Raw genomic sequence first — 15,932 nt, forward strand, 5'->3', positions numbered from 1 at the left:
ATTATCTCTCTCAGAACGATCTTCTTGACCCTTACCAGTCAGGCTTCAAGGCAGCTCATTCAACTGAGACCGCTCTCCTCTGTGTCACAGACGCTCGCCGCTCTGCTAAAGCTGACTCTCTCTCCTCTGTTCTCATCCTCCTAGATCTATCCGCTGCCTTCAACACTGTGAACCATCAGATCCTCCTCTCCACCTTCTCAGGGTTGGGCGTCTCAGGCGCTGCAAACTCTTGGATTGCATCCTACCTGACAGGTCGCTCCTACCAGGTGGCGCGGCGACGTGCTCTCACTACTGGTGTCCCCCAGGGCTCGGTTCTAGGCCCTCTCCTCTTTTCTCTTTACACCAAGTCACTTGACTCTGTCATATCTTCACATGGTCTCTTCTATCATTACTATGTGGATGACACTCAACTACTCTTCTCCTTCCCCCATTCTGACACCCAGGTGGCAACACGCATCTCTGCGTGCCTGGCAGACATCTCAGCTTGGATGTCGGACCACCACCTCAAGCTCAATCTCAACAAAACGGAGCTGCTCTTCCTCCCGGGGAAGGCCTGCCCACTCCAAGACCTCTCCATCACGGTTGACAACTCCACGGTGTCCCTCTCGCAGAGTGCAAAGAACCTTGGCGTGACCCTGGACAAGACCCTTTCGTTCTCTGCAAACACCAAAGCAGTGACGCACTCCTGCAGTCACTGCTTTGTAGAGTAAACAACCTTTCCTCACACAGGAAGTGGCGCAGGTCCTAATCCAGGCACTTGTCAACTCCCGTCTAGACTAATGCAACTCTCTGTTGGCTGGGATCCCCGCTTCTGCCATCAAACCATAATGCCGCAGCCCACCTTGTGTTCAACCTTCCTAAGTCCTCCCATGTCACCCCGCTCCTCTTGCACACTCCACTGGCTTCCAGTCTAAGCTCGCATCATCTTCAAGACCCTGGTGTGCTTGTCTACGGAGCAGCAAGGGGAACTGCCCCTTCGTACATTAGGCTATGCTCAAACCCTACATCCCAAACCGAGCACTCCATTCCGCCACCTCTGGTCTCTTGGCCCTCCCACCCCTACAGGAGGACAGCTCTCTTTTAACTCCCTCATTTTAATTCCATCTTCCATTGATTAGATATCTCCTAAATTTTGCCATACACGGAGCGAGGCTCTATGACTGTAGCCTATTGCAGCTTTGATGACTTATGATTGGCCAACCACAAGCTACACACGCCACGGTCCACTCAAGTGAAAAGCAAGAGCAGCAGCATAAATGACGACATTTATCTCTCTCTCTCTCTCTCTCTCTCTACTGCAGCAGTTGCGTTGGGATCTGTACTGGCCCTTCCAAACAAGTCAGTTACAATTACACATACCCGAGACCCGTGACAATCATCTAAGATCCGACCCGTGATATTCTTTAGAAATCTGTATCTGGACTCGCTCGGGTCCCGGACCGGGTCTCAGGTGTTCAGGTACAGGTGGATCCATGAAGACTTCTACTGTGGGGAATATGTCATTTGGTTCTATGGGGCCAGGCAAGCTCAATCAAGTGCAGTTTAATTATTCAAATAAACAAAACCAAATACTATTTGTGAACCCAGACCTACGGTGCCATGAACTGAGGTCTGGGTCATGTTCATTAGGGCATGCAACAAAAAACATTTTGAAACTTGTTGCAACGGAAAACCAAAAAGGGCGTTTCTCTGTGGACAAGTCCATGTAGTCCTTCGATGTTGCGGTCCACTTTCTTCCGTTTGGTGCCTAATGACTATGACCCTGTTGTTAGAAAGAAAAAGTGTTTGGCTGACCGGAGTAGCCGTTGATGCACTTGCAGTGGAACATCTCGGCCTCCTTGACCTGGCATGAGGCGCCGTTCCTGCAGGGGTTGGGCTGGCACGGGTTGTTGCCACACTCGCCTACGCCGGTGCCGTACAGCACGTTGCCACCCTTCTCCTGCAGGTTGTACACCAGGTTGTTGACGTCCAGCGTGCGAACACAGCCAACAAGACCTGTACCGGCGGAGGTCCTCTCCTTCACACTAAGAGAGAGGGGGATGGAGAGAGCAGGAGGGGGAGAAAGTGTTGGAGGGAGAGAGAGAGAGAGGGGGAAGCAAGAGGGACATAGAGTGAGAGAGACAGAGAGAGGGAGAGAGAGAAAAAGCGTGAATGATAATATACCATCAGCCATTCGACAGTTATTCAACTCAATTGAGTGAAAAATAGGACAAATACACACAGGTTCTGGACAGAAAAAACAAACAAATAATATGAAAAAAGCAATATCTGCAACTCTGATAATGCTCACTGTGTATGCGTCTCAATAAACCACTATGGTATAGGAGAGTTCCGTACATAACTGTTTTCATATAACTCAACAACTAAAATCTTCTTTCTCCATCAATCTACTTTTCTCTATATATACTAACATATTACTAATTATATATTGCTAATATACAACCATACTAACGCCATCTTCATGTTAGGCCTTACTCTGTCATCATGTCCTCGGGCACCCCTCCGATGAAGAGGTTTGTGTCCAGGTTGAGGCCGTCAGTGCCGGGGGGGCTGGAGCCCTCGATGTGGGGCTCGTCATCCACGCTCAGCACAGCGTTGCGCCGGTTCCTCGTCACCACCAGCTGGTGCCAGCGACCCTGCTTCACCTGGACCTTACTGACCAGTGTGCCTGTGCCCGAGCCTGTGTTGAACCTAGGGTGGGAAGCAAACCATCATCTTCATATAATATGTTCAATGGAGTATCTGCATTGAAAGAGGATTTTTAATCCAGTAATAGGGTTAATCTGGATCCAGGATACTGGCCAATACTGCATATGTTTTTCAGCATATTCATTTTTTCGAAGGAAGCAGTTTAGAGGTTCATAGGTTCACAGCTACACCTGACTAACTGCCCTACATGTACCTAAGGAAAACTTGGTTGAGAATTGATGGTATTATATTTCTTATATTCAATTGCCCTCAACTTATGTTCTCTAATGCTGTAGGTCCATTATCATTTCTACACAGTTTCGATTCCATTTTAGTCATTTTAAAATATATAGTTATATACATACTGTATATATATATATATATATATATATATATATATATATATATATATACACACACATACACAGTACCAGTCATAAGTTTGGACACACCTACTAATTCAAAGGTTTTTCTTTATTTTTTACTATTTGTAACATTTTAGAATACTAGTGAAGACATCAAAACTATGAAATAACACATACGGAATCATGTAGTAACCAAAAAAGTGTTAAACAAATCCAAATATATTTTATATTTGAGATTCTTCAAATAGCAACCCTTTGCCTTGATGACAGTTTTGCAAACTCTTGGCATTCTCTCAACCTGGAATACATTTCAATTAACAGGTGTGCCTTCTTAAAAGTTAATTTGTGGAATTTCTTTCCTTCTTAATGCGTTTGAGCCAATCACTTGGGTTGTGACAAGGTATGGGGGGTATACAGAAGATAGCCCTATTTGGTAAAAGACCAAGTCCATATTATAGCAAGAACAGCTCAAATAAGCAAAAACAAACGACAATCCATCATTACTTTAAGACGTGAAGGTCAGTCAATCCAAAAAATTTGAAGAACTTTTAAAGTTTCTTCAAGTGCAGTCGCAAAAACCATTAAGTGCTATGATGAAACTGGCTGTCATGAGGACCACCACAGGAATGTAAGACCCAGAGTTACATCTGCTGCAGAGGATAGGTTCATTAGAGTTACCAGCCTCAGAAATTGCAGCACAAAAAAATGCTTCACAGAGTTCAAGTAACAGACACATCTCAACATCAACTGTTCAGAGGAGACTGTGTGAATCAGGCCTTCATGGTCGAATTGCTGCAGTGAAACCACTTCTAAAGGACACCAATAAGAAGGCCAAGAAACACGAGCAATGGACATTAGATCGGTGGAAATGTGTCCTTTGGTCTGGAGTCCAAATGTGAGATTTTTTGTTCCAACCGCCGTGTCTTTGTGAGACGCGGTGTGGGTGAACGGATGATCTCCGCATGTGTATTTCCCACCGTAAAGCATGGAGGAGGAGGTGTTATGGTGTGGGGGCGCTTTGCTGCACACTTAACCAGCATGGCTACCACAGCATTCTGCAGCGATACGCCATCACATCTGGTTTGGGATTAGTGGGATTATCATTGGTTTTTCAACAGGACAATGATCCAACACACCTCCAGGCTGTGTAAGGGCTATTTGACCAAGAAGGAGAGTGAGGGAGTGCTGCATCAGATCACCTTGCCTCCAGAATCCCCCAACGTATATATACAGTACCAGTCCAAAGTTTGGTCACACCTACTGAATAACGTTTAAAAAAAAACTATTTTCTACATTGTAGAATAATAGTGAAGACATCAAAACTATGAAATAACACATATGGAATCATGTAGTAACCAAGAAAGTGTTAAACAAATCAAAATATATTTAATATTTGAGATTCTTCAAATAGCCACCCTTTGCCATTACGACAGCTTTGCACACTCTTGACATTCTCTCAACCAGCTTCACCTGGAATGCAATTTCAAATAGTCTTGAAGGAGTTCCCATACATGCTTAGCACTTGTTGTCTGCTTTTCCTTCACTCTGCCGTTTGACTCATCCCAAACCATCTCAATTGGGTTGAGGTCGGGGGATTGTGGAGGCCAGGTCATCTGATGCAGCACTCCATCACTCTCCTTCTTGGTAAAATAGCCCTCACGCAGCCTGGAGGTGTGTTGGGTCATTGTCCTGTTGAAAAACAAATTATAGTCCCACTAAGATGGGATGGCATATCACTGCAGACCGCGTCTCACAAAGACACGGCGGTTGGAACAAAAAATCTCACATTTGGACTCCAGACAAAAGGACAAATTTCCACCGGTCTAATGTCCATTGCTCGTGTTTCTTGGCCCAAGCAAGTCTCTTCTTCCCATTGGTGTCCTTTAGTAGTGGTTTCTTTGCAGCAATTCAACCATGAAGGCCTGATTCACGCAGTCTCCTCTGAACAGGAATGTTGAGATGTGTCTGTTACTTGAACTGTGTGAAGCATTTATTTGGGCTGCAATTTCTGAGGCTGGTAACTCTAATGAACTTATCCTCTGCATCAGAGGTAACTCTGGGTCTTCCATTCCTATGGCGGTCCTCATGAGAGCCAGTTTCATCATAGCCCTTGATGGTTTTTGGGACTGCACTTGGAAGAAACTTTCAAAGTTCTTGACATTTTCTGGATTGACTGACCTTCATCTCTTAAAGTAATGATGGACTGTCATTTCTCTTTGCTTATTTGAGCTGTTATTGCCATAATATGGACTTGGTCTTTTAGCATATAGGGCTATCTTCTGTATACCTTGTCACAACACAATTGATTGGCTGAAACGCATTAAGGAAAGAAATTCCACAAATTAACTTTTAAGAAGGCACACCTGTTAATTGAAAGGAATTCCAGGTGACTACCTCATGAAGCTGGTTGAGAGAATGCCAAGAGTGTGCAAAGCTGTCATCAAGGCAAAGGGTGGCTATTTGAAGAATCTCAAATATAAAATATATTTGGATTTGTTTAACACTTTTTTGGTTACTACATGATTCCGTATGTGTTATTTCATAGTTTTGATGTCTTCACCATTATTCTACAATGTAGAAAATATAAAAAATAAAGAAAAACCCTTGAACGAGTAGGTGTTCTAAAACTTTTGACCGATAGTGTATATACATACATATATACACACACACAAAACTATGTGGACACCCCTTCAAATTAGTGGATTTGGCTATTTCATTCACACCCGTTGCTGACAGGTGTATAACATCGAGCACACAGCCATGCAATCGCCATAGACAAACATTGGCAGTAGAATGACCTCACTGAAGAGCTCAGTGACTTTCAACGTGGCACCTTCATAGGATGCCACCTTTACAACAAGTCAGTTCATAAAATTTCTGCCATGCTAGAGCTGCCCCGGTCAACTATAAGTGCTGTTATTGTGAAGTGGAAACGTCTAGGAGCAACAACGGCTCCGCCGCGAAATTATAGGCCACACAAGCTCACAGATCAGGAGCACTAAGTGCTGAAGCGCGTAGCGCGTAAAAATGGTCTGTCCTCGGTTGCAACACTCACTACCAAGTTCCAAACTGCCTCTGGAAGCAACGTCAGCACAATAACTGTTAGTCGGGAGCTTCATGAAATGGGTTTCCATGGCCGAGCATCCGGCTAAGATCATCATGCGCAATGCCAAGTGTCAGCTGGAGTGGTGTAAAGCTCACCGCCATTGGACTCTGGAGCAGTGGAAACGCGTTCTCTGGAGTGATGAATCACGCTTCACCATCTGGCAGGTCGACGGATTAATCTGGGTTTGGTGAGTGCCAAGAGAACGCTACCTGCCCCAATGCATAGTGCCAACTGTAAAGTTTGGTGGAGGAGGAATAATGGTCTCGAGCTGTTTTTCATGGTTTGGCCTAGGCCCCCTAGTTCCAGTGAAGGGAAATCTTAACGCTACAGTATACAATGACATTCTAGACGATTCTGTGCTTCCAACTTTGTGGCAACGGTTTCAGCATGACAATACGCCCGTGCAAAGTGAGGTCCATACAGAAATGGTTTGTCGAGATCGGTGTGGAAGAACTTGACTAGCCTGCACAGAGCCCTGACCACAACCCCATCGAACACCTTTGGGAAGAATTGGAACGCCAACTGCGAGCCAGGCCAAATCAACCAACATCAGTACCTGACCTCACTAATGCACTTGTGGCTGAATGGAAGCAAGTCCCCACAGCAATGTTCCAACAACTAGTGGAAAAAGCCTTCCCAGAAGAGTGGAGGCTGTTATAGCAGCAAAGGGGGAACAACTCCATATTAATAACCATGATTTTGGAATGAGATGTTCGACAAGCAGGTGTCCACATACTTTTGGCCATGTAGTGTATATATACTTTTTTTACTCAAACCACCCGCGGGCCAGATAGGACACATTCGCGGGCCGGATCCGGGATGTATGTTTGACACCCTGATCTACAGCTTGCTATCAATGCCCTTTGACACAACTGAACCTCTTCCTGTTTTGTCACTTCCTGTTTAATCCCCTCCACCTGTCCACTCACTTGAGCTCCACTTTGCCATTGACCAGGGTGAGAGACAGGAAGTCCTTCTTGCCATCCTGGCCATTGAAGAGCAGGATGCCCGTCATCTCGGCCACCCTGAACTCCATGGCGATGCGGACCGTGTGGTAGGCCCTCATGGTGTCGAAGGCCAGATAGGACTTACCCCCGAATGACGGGATGAAGTATGTGATCACTGGGAAGAAGAGAGGGGTATTTATTTTTGGTAATTCCAATTACCCCACCGAAGACATTCTTTAAAAAAGTATACTCTGTCATAACAGACTTTATAAGAGCAAATAAAATTCATAGAATAAAAAGTAAAGTTTTACATCTTTCTAAGTCTGAGGGTGGTTTTAACCTTCCAGCCTTGGAATTGTATCAACTCGCTACCCAAGGCTTTTACTTGCGACATATAGTTAAATGCATTAAAGAGGAACAATGGGTACATATTGAAGATTCACATGCTCATCCCCAGAATATTTGTACATGTCTATTTTCAAAGGATAAAGTTAAGAACATTAACAACTTCATAGTTAAGAACACTATAACAATTTGGAAGAAAATGAAACGTATTCAACAAGAACCAATATCACTCCCTAAAAACAACCTTATGGAACAATCCTTGGATAGCTTTTCAGAATTCAAAGATAAATTGGTCCACCGTAAATGATTTTAAACAGGAAATACATGTATTTCCATAACATAATTAAAAAGTAATTTTGAACTGACCAATGTAGATAGTTTCAAATACATGCAACTTAAAAGTTACATATCACGAAATTTAGATTTGAAATCTTTTGTACATTAGAGCAACCTTGAGGGAATCTTATTTGAGTCAGAAAAGGATGTTCATATTATAGGGAAGATATACAAAACCTTGCAGAGAGCATATCCAACTGACAATCTCTTAGAAAAAATATAAACTATTGGAACCAAGAACTGATGTTGGCACAAGATGGAAGGAGAGTTGGAGCATAACTAACGAAATTACAGTTAATGAAAATGTACGCTTAATCCAGTATAAACTAATGTATAGAATGTATTATACAAGAGACAAAATTCACATATTCTACAGCACAATGGCAGAGTCATGTCTCAAGTGTAAAACGAATAACGACTCAATAATCCATGCTTTCTGGGAATGCTATAAAGTCCGGAAGTTGTGGGCGGAGCTAGAAAGTTGGCTGTCAGAAGTATTAAAATGTAAACTTACTTTTAATCTGTCTGTCTGCATATTTCAAGATATGGTTTATGGGGGTGGAGTGAGATGAGATACCCAATGGGCTGGACGATTCTCTTGTTATCACTCATCTTGAAAAAAACATATACTAAAAACGTGGAAATCAATCAATCCGCCATCATTGACACAATGGAAAAATCTAATGATTTATTATTGAAATATTGAAATGGCATCGGCGACCGAGAAAAATACATTGGTATGATTTAAGGCCAAGTGGCAAACAATAATGCAGACACTAGGGAAGGTGGTTTGTGTGAGCATACGGGTCTGGGCAGAGGAGATGTAGTCATTGTTTTTGTGGGTCTGTAAATTGTTGTTCGTACAGTATGTATACTTTTGTTTGTGGAGTGGATTTTTTTTTTTGGGGGGGGGGGGGTAATAGTAATATCTTTTTTTAATGGGAAGAAGAGAGGGGACGGAAGGGTGTCACATACTAGGTGTAATGTTGATACCATAGGTTGGATAGAGGGTGCTAATCACACAGCTTGTCACAAAAGCATTTAATGGCAACGCTATGGTTGGTACATGTCAAACAGTTGAAGGCAAGAGCCTAGTTAAGTTAAGTTAACATAGCCTAGCCTAGCTCGGGAGGTCATACAGTAAGCTCAACAGACAGATGTGTGGAAAGAGAGAACCCGTGACTTAAAGAATATGTGCTGGTGTGTATCGTCAGGTAGAAAAGGACGGCTTGATGATGTGTTTTCGATTGTATACTTTGAGTTTTGACACGAATGCACACATGAACGCGCACACATACACAAAACACGTACACACGCACACTTGTTTCTCTCACTCTGTCATTATATCATCATTATCATCTCTGTCCGCCTCTAGTCGTCTTGGGAGAATGTAGGCTGATGAAATTATCTTGTCTAATGTTTTGATTGATTCGAGGGAGGCTATGGGGCTGTCACTTAGCCACTCACACACACTCTGACTCAAACACACGCTGATTTCCACCAGCTAATCCCGATCAAAGCACTTAGTGTCAATTATTTTAAGATGCAGCTGCGTGAGGTAATTTCTTATCAGAGACCACCGAGTGGGAGAAACTAAGGGAAAAAAGCTCTTGAGATTGCTCTGACAGCACTCAACATTTGATTTTGTTGCTCGGTGCAGCAGACACTGATTTGATATCAGTTTACTTTAGCGTTGACTAGTAGAATGCGCAGTGGTTGATAACCTCTTTGGTTATTTAGCTAGCGGTGTAGCAACTTTGATAGAGGTTGGATATCTATTGAGTTAAATAGACCGGAAGGTAAGTTGTATGGGTTCGGGTATTGTCTTTGGTGCAAGGTATTGGTCAGTTCCAGTTCAGCACTGTAATTTCAAGACATCAATAGGAACCGACTGTTCTCTTTTAGGATTGTGTTCATTTTCATCTCCTTTTCAAAGTAGGGTTTGTATGTGTGTGTATGTCGGTCAAGGAAGAGGGCGAGGGGGCTCCACTCACATTTCTCGCAGACGGCGCCCCCTCTCCCGGCGGGGCAGATGCAGCTGAAGTCGGCGCCGTCGTCCTCGCAGGTGCCGCCGTGGCGGCAGGGGTGGGAGTCGCAGGGCCGCTGGGCCTTGGTGTGGTGGGGCACAGGCCTGGTCCTGTGGAGGGGGGTGATAGTAGGGGTGGGAGTGGGGGCCATGGTAGTAGTGGTCACTGGAGAGGGGGCGGCGGTGGTACGGCGGCTGGGGTAGGGGCGGCGTGTGGTGCCCAGGGGACGGCGTGGGATGAAGGGGGAGGTGGGGGGCGTCAGGGTGGTGCTGGTGGCGGTGCTGGCAGTGGGGGTGGTGGCGGTAGCCGTGGTAGTGGCGGTGAAGTAGGGGAGGAAGGACAGGCCTGGTAGACAGATGGAGAGAGGGAGATTCAGAGAGAGAGCAAATGTCAAGGAGCGTGTCAGTCTTGGACTTTGACATACAAGAACCAAAAAATGCCTAATCATGCTTACATCGTCCTTCATAAGAACATTTCATGTCCTTCTCATGCTTCATGTTTGTAATTACATGTAAACAATGCAAGCAATTCCCTGGGTGTGTCCTACCATAGTTGTTGAAGCGAATATTCTCCTCCTCTGGCTTCTTCACCACAATGGCTGTCTCCTTGGCCGCCTTCAGCTGCTTGAGCAGGGCTCCTTCAATGTCCTCCACCATGAACCTGGTCTCTGTGGGACAACACGGAGGACAAAGACGTTCACAACAACCCCCAGGACACCACTCAACTAGGACAGCTGTTCCATGTACTTCCACGTATGTTATCTATCCCAGAGCTAGCACACCTGATTCAACTTGTCAACTAATTATCAAGCCCTTGACTAGTTTAATTAGGGATGCTAGTCGACGGCTACAACAAAACTGTGAAACATTTGGTCCCAGAGGAGAGGTTTGAGAGACACTGAACTAGGAGGCAGAGAAGCAATGTCCTGAAACGGCAGGAAAATAGGAATGTAACTCCCCTCCCTCCATCCCATTATAGTAAATATTTACGAGAGCGATCGAGACCGCTTGCTAGGAGACAACGACACACCCAAGGGGACCAGTCGTCCTCCAACCGTCCAACGAAGTTTCACTGAAGTTCAGATGAATCTTTCTCATAACGTTTTCCACAGATGGCTATTTTAAACGGCCGACGCAGAGTTCCTTTATGGCAGCATCTATTGTGCGGCTGTAAAAGACACTGAGCGGAGCCAGTAAAAAGAGAAGAGGCGAGGAGGGCAAGGTTTTTGGAGGGTTTTATCCAATAGGGGAGAGGCACTAAAGCCTTGTTCACATTGGCAGTTCAAATAGAATTTTGGGGAATATCCGATTCAAATCTGTTATTCTTCCTGCAGTCTGAACGGCTAAAAAGCCCATGGAATCTGATATTACAAGCCACATTTCAAACCACCTTCATAGATTCCTGGCCATGCGACTTGTGTCTGAATGGTAAAATCTGATTTATTTGCCCTCAAGTGGTTTTTATACTTATTTGGCATATTTTGTAGCTTGCTAGCTACTCTGTTGACATTTAGACAAGAACATGTGGTAGCTAACTAGCTTGTAATTGTTTACAAAAAAATTAGTGAATGTGGTAGAAAACTAAAAAGCTACCTAGCTAGCTACACTACAAAAGTATGTGGACACCTGCTCGACAAACATCTCATTCCAAAATCAAGGGCATTAATATGGAATTAGTCCACCCTTTGCTGCTATAACAGCCTCCACTCCTCTGGGAAGGCTTTCCACTAGATGTTGGAACATTGCTACGGGGACTTGCTTCCATTCAGCCACAAGAGCATTAGTGAGGTTGTGCACTGATGTTGGGCGATTAGGCCTGGCTCGCACTCTGCGTTCCAATTAATCTCAAAGGTGTTCGATGGGGTTGAGGTCAGGGCTCTGTGCAGGCCAGTCAAGTTCTTCCACACCGATCTCAACAAAACATTTCTGTACGAACCTCTCTTTGTGCACGGGGGCATTGTCATGCTGAAACAGGAAAGGGCCTTCCCCAAACTGTTGCCACAAAGTTAGAAGCACAGAATCATCTAGAATGTCATTGTATGCTGTAGCGTTAAGATCTCTCTTTACTGGAACTAAGGGGCCTAGCTCGAACCATGAAAAACAGCCCAGACCAATATTCCTCCTCCACCAAACTTTACAGTTGGCACTATGCATTGGAACAGGTAGCGTTCTTCTGGCATCCACCAAACCCAGATTCCTCCGTCGGACAGCCAGATGGTGTATCGTGATTCATCACTCCAGAGAACGCTCCAGAGTCCAATGGCGGCAAGCTTTACACCACTCCAGCCGACGCTTGGCATTGCGCATTGTGATCTTAGGCTTGTGTGTTGCTGCACGGCCAAGGAAACCCATTTCTGCTGTGCCTAGCCAAAAAGGACTCGTTTTCAAAGTTGGATCATCTTATCCTTTGAGGCTTTAAAAGTGTTCTTACACTATGATTTTGAACATTCAATGCAACTGGGAAATGTCCAATGCAGGCATTGTTGTCACCTTAGCTTGCTACATAACTTATGAGTGATAGGAAGCACAAGCACCACCACTAATCAGCCTACACTACTGCACACACACCCGTCATTACTATGACAACTAGCGTAGCCATGTCAGCAAATTACTGATGTCAGAACACACACAAATCCGATTTGGTCACTTGTAACTTGCTGTTTGGACAATCAGTATTCCAAAACAAAACTGATTTGAGCATTAAGGCCTGCAGTTTGAACAATGCTTAACAGTACTCTGGGGCCTGAAATGAACCAAGGTCTGAAAGACAACGCCACCAAGCTCACAGAGGATTTCGTTGTTGTTGGTTTGTTCGTTTTTCCCTGGCTTTTACAAATTACAAATACAGCCCACGTCCAGCAAAAAGAATAAAAACTAAAATAACATAGCCACTGTCTAGTGTGTTTTTAATAAAATGGAATGACTTTCTGAAAAATAATGCCAGTGCAGTGATACACTTGCCATAGAGATCATAGCCTTTTGCTGACATTGGCATATAGAAACTTGTTTCTATGTTTAATGACTGTGCGACACTAGCCATAACAGTACATTTGCCATACTATACCATACAGTAAGACTGGTTTATTGGACTAAGAAGCACTTTCAAAGGCCAACCTCCATTGAACATGCTTTTTAATCTGTGTCCGGGAAACTGGCCCAGAGTGTGTTCACCATTACTTTTTATCAAACAGTTTTTACCTGGGTCGAAGTGGGCCTCGACGAAGGCCAGGATGGAGTTGCTGGGCGCCAGGCTGCGGACTCGGACGCTCATGAATTCCTTCTGCACCTCTGACTTACGGAACAACTCGTTCAGCTGAGCCAGGGAGGAGAAACACATTCATTAGTACATAACATAGCAAAATGTTGTGCAACAGAAAATGAGCGTTTCTTATTGGACAAGATCAGGTAGTCCCTCCCTGTTTCAGTCCGTTTTGTTCTGTTTTGTGCATAATGAATACAACCAGGATGATGAATGAGCGAGGTAATGAGCTCTGGGCAGTGGCTCATCCAATTTGAGTGCAGTGAACTCATTTACCAGAAGGCTGGGGGAAGACATTGCCGTGGTCAAAAGTAGTGTACTATGCTATTTGGGACACACCCTATGTCAGTGGATAGGTCTACTACTGTGTAGAACCACATTGGGCCTGGTCTAGGTGCACAAATTGACATTTAGCTGTAGCTAAGGTATAATTACATGAACACGTTTTTGAAGCACACACAATTGGCCTGTTCCTCCTCTGTTCACCTCAAATGATTTGTCTGGGGGTGAACGACATCACTCCCACTACACTTCTATAATACTATACTCCATTTTCTATTCTAGCATACTGTATGTTTATGTCTCTGCACATACTCCTCAGGTACCCCTGCTGGGTGGTGGGCGGGACTGCAGGTAGCATAGCAAAACCAATCTGTGTGTGTGCCCAGACACAAGCCAGGCCACCACGGCCACACTGACCCAGAAACATGTCCACTTCTCCCCCTCTCTAGTTTTAACCTCAGGTGATATCCACACACAGTCTCTAGCAGACAAACACACACTAGAGGCTAGAGGGGGGATGGTTTTGCTATCTATTGCCACAGCTGGCTCCCACGAGGCGTAGGATGCACACACATACAGACACACAGTCACACACAGAGTGATGTGAGGCGGTAGATTAGGCTTTGACGGGGGCCAGTGACACCATTTCAACAGCTGTCGAGAAGCACACGTATGCGCGTTGCCCACATACACACATGCAATGTCCCCGTTTAAGAGCGAGCATTAACTTTGACAACCCACACTTCTTCGACAGACTGTTGTTGAACAACTGACTATGGCAGCCTTCTATGGCAGCTAGTTCTGTATGTAGGGGGGTTGCTACTCACAGCACTCTCGATGCTCCTGGCCGTCTCGCCAAACAACTCAGACTTGGGATCCTCCATCTCAGGGGTGTAGAAGACCTCCTGGCCTTCCACCTGGTCCAAGTGCAGGAAGCCGTTGAACCGCATGGTGGCTGGGAGGAAATGGTGTCACACACGTTATAAACCTTTACTTTCTGTACCTGTGAGGCATGCGGTGCCCTCAACTACCCGCCCTCAGCTTCAGACAGTGACCGTTTGGGTAGTGCCAGTCTGGGTTAGTGATGGAGTGTGTGCGCATGTGTGTGTGCGTGTGTGTATGGGGAGGGGGGGTGGGTGGGGGGGGGGGGGGGGGGGGGGGGGGGGGGGGGTTAGTGTGGTTGTTTTTTATGGTGGGTGTGGCTGTGGAGTTGAGGGGGCTGAGCCTGTGATTGGCCGCAGTGGAAGTGGAAAGAGTGGATTGTGGGATATGGAGGAGGAGTGACAGAAGAAGGGAAGAGGAAGAGGAGAAGGGCAGGGGGTGGAGTAATGGACTGGAGTTTACCAGACCGAGACTTGTCCCAAAAGTTGGCAGAGGCATGGAGGACTGAATAGAGAGAGATCAGTTAGACAGACAGGAAACATTGACATACATATTACAAAGAGCAGAGAGGGACAGACAAGACAACACACATAGCAAAAATGAAGAACATTTTCTAAAAGTTTCCAGCTTTGGCAAAGACAGTGCCCCGCCTTGCCCTTAAACATCCCCATTTCTCTGTTCAAAATCCATCAACCCCCAATGGCCTCTTGCTATTGTTCCGGCAACACAACGGCAGCGAGACTCAAGACATCGTGAAAGAGAAGAGTGAAATAAAGCAGAAAGCAGGAGAGAAAGGGGGCTGGAGAGGAGATGATGAGAGGCGCTGATGCTGAGGTTTCATGCTGCGGCTCATAATCAACTGAACAAATTGCCCAAATCAATCATGGTGGCCTGCTTGGAGCTCGCCTGGGAAAAAAGCGAAGAGCACTTGTATGATTATCGTGGAAGATAGCCGTAATTGTCTCCTAATGCCGCCAAACCGGTGACTGACATAGGCTGGTTCAAATTGCATGATAAGGACTTTTTTTTGCCGTTGTCTCCGCCCGACACACATCGATTCAAATATGATGGGGCAGCTATCAAATAGGAACAAATGGGGAACGTTTGGATGGAGAGAAGAAAAAAAGAGGAGAGGAGAGCGATAGATCAGATTTTTGGGGGGGGGGGGGTCCCAATTGTCAAATGTTGGAGAATAAGAGTTTTGAAAGTCTAGGTTTTACATAAAATATGTCAACAATTACTGTTCCAAAAGGTAGTTTTTTTATGAAGAAAAAAATAAGTCAGATCTTTTACCTAATGGTGTTGCTCTAAAGATGCACACATTCCCATAGGAACATATATATTTTTAAAGAGCAGGGCTTGTGCAACGTAATTTCTCGTCTTACAGGAATCATTTTTTGTCTTCAGGAATGATATACATAAGAGGAGAAAGCTGAAGTCTCTACCTATCAATTGATGTAAATATATCCCGTCTGATTCCCAGTTTGTCCATTAGAAAGCAGTAGGAGATTACATGAGCACATGGCGTATTTTGGCCACATGAAACCAGTTTGGGTTTGGTAGTCATTGTGCCAAAATGGCTAAACAGATTTTCAAGCCTAACATCTTAAAATGACCATAGCAATCAGGACTTTTAAATTATCACGTTTTTGTTGTTGTTGAAATAAGACACCGACAGGTGAGGAAACTGCAAACT

General features: G+C 44.9%; 1 protein-coding gene across 4 annotated transcripts in view; it reads right to left on the reverse strand.

The window, feature by feature from the left end:
- LOC311149766 (agrin-like) overlaps nucleotides 1-15,932 on the reverse strand; it is a 403,861-nt gene that overhangs the window by 34,323 nt on the left and 353,606 nt on the right. For all 4 annotated transcript variants that reach the window (XM_084186990.1, XM_084186988.1, XM_084186991.1 and 1 more), the window contains 7 exons: nucleotides 14,182-14,309; nucleotides 13,012-13,126; nucleotides 10,362-10,481; nucleotides 9,782-10,159; nucleotides 7,089-7,281; nucleotides 2,476-2,691; nucleotides 1,795-2,024 (listed from right to left, as the gene is read on the reverse strand). In XM_084186990.1, coding sequence (XP_084043116.1) covers nucleotides 1,795-2,024; nucleotides 2,476-2,691; nucleotides 7,089-7,281; nucleotides 9,782-10,159; nucleotides 10,362-10,481; nucleotides 13,012-13,126; nucleotides 14,182-14,309 — 1,380 coding nt within the window. The remainder of the gene's footprint in view (nucleotides 1-1,794; nucleotides 2,025-2,475; nucleotides 2,692-7,088; nucleotides 7,282-9,781; nucleotides 10,160-10,361; nucleotides 10,482-13,011; nucleotides 13,127-14,181; nucleotides 14,310-15,932) is intronic.

This window comes from Coregonus lavaretus (assembly GCF_964263955.1).
Source record: "Coregonus lavaretus genome assembly, chromosome: 22".
In the NCBI taxonomy this organism is placed as follows: domain Eukaryota; kingdom Metazoa; phylum Chordata; class Actinopteri; order Salmoniformes; family Salmonidae; genus Coregonus; species Coregonus lavaretus.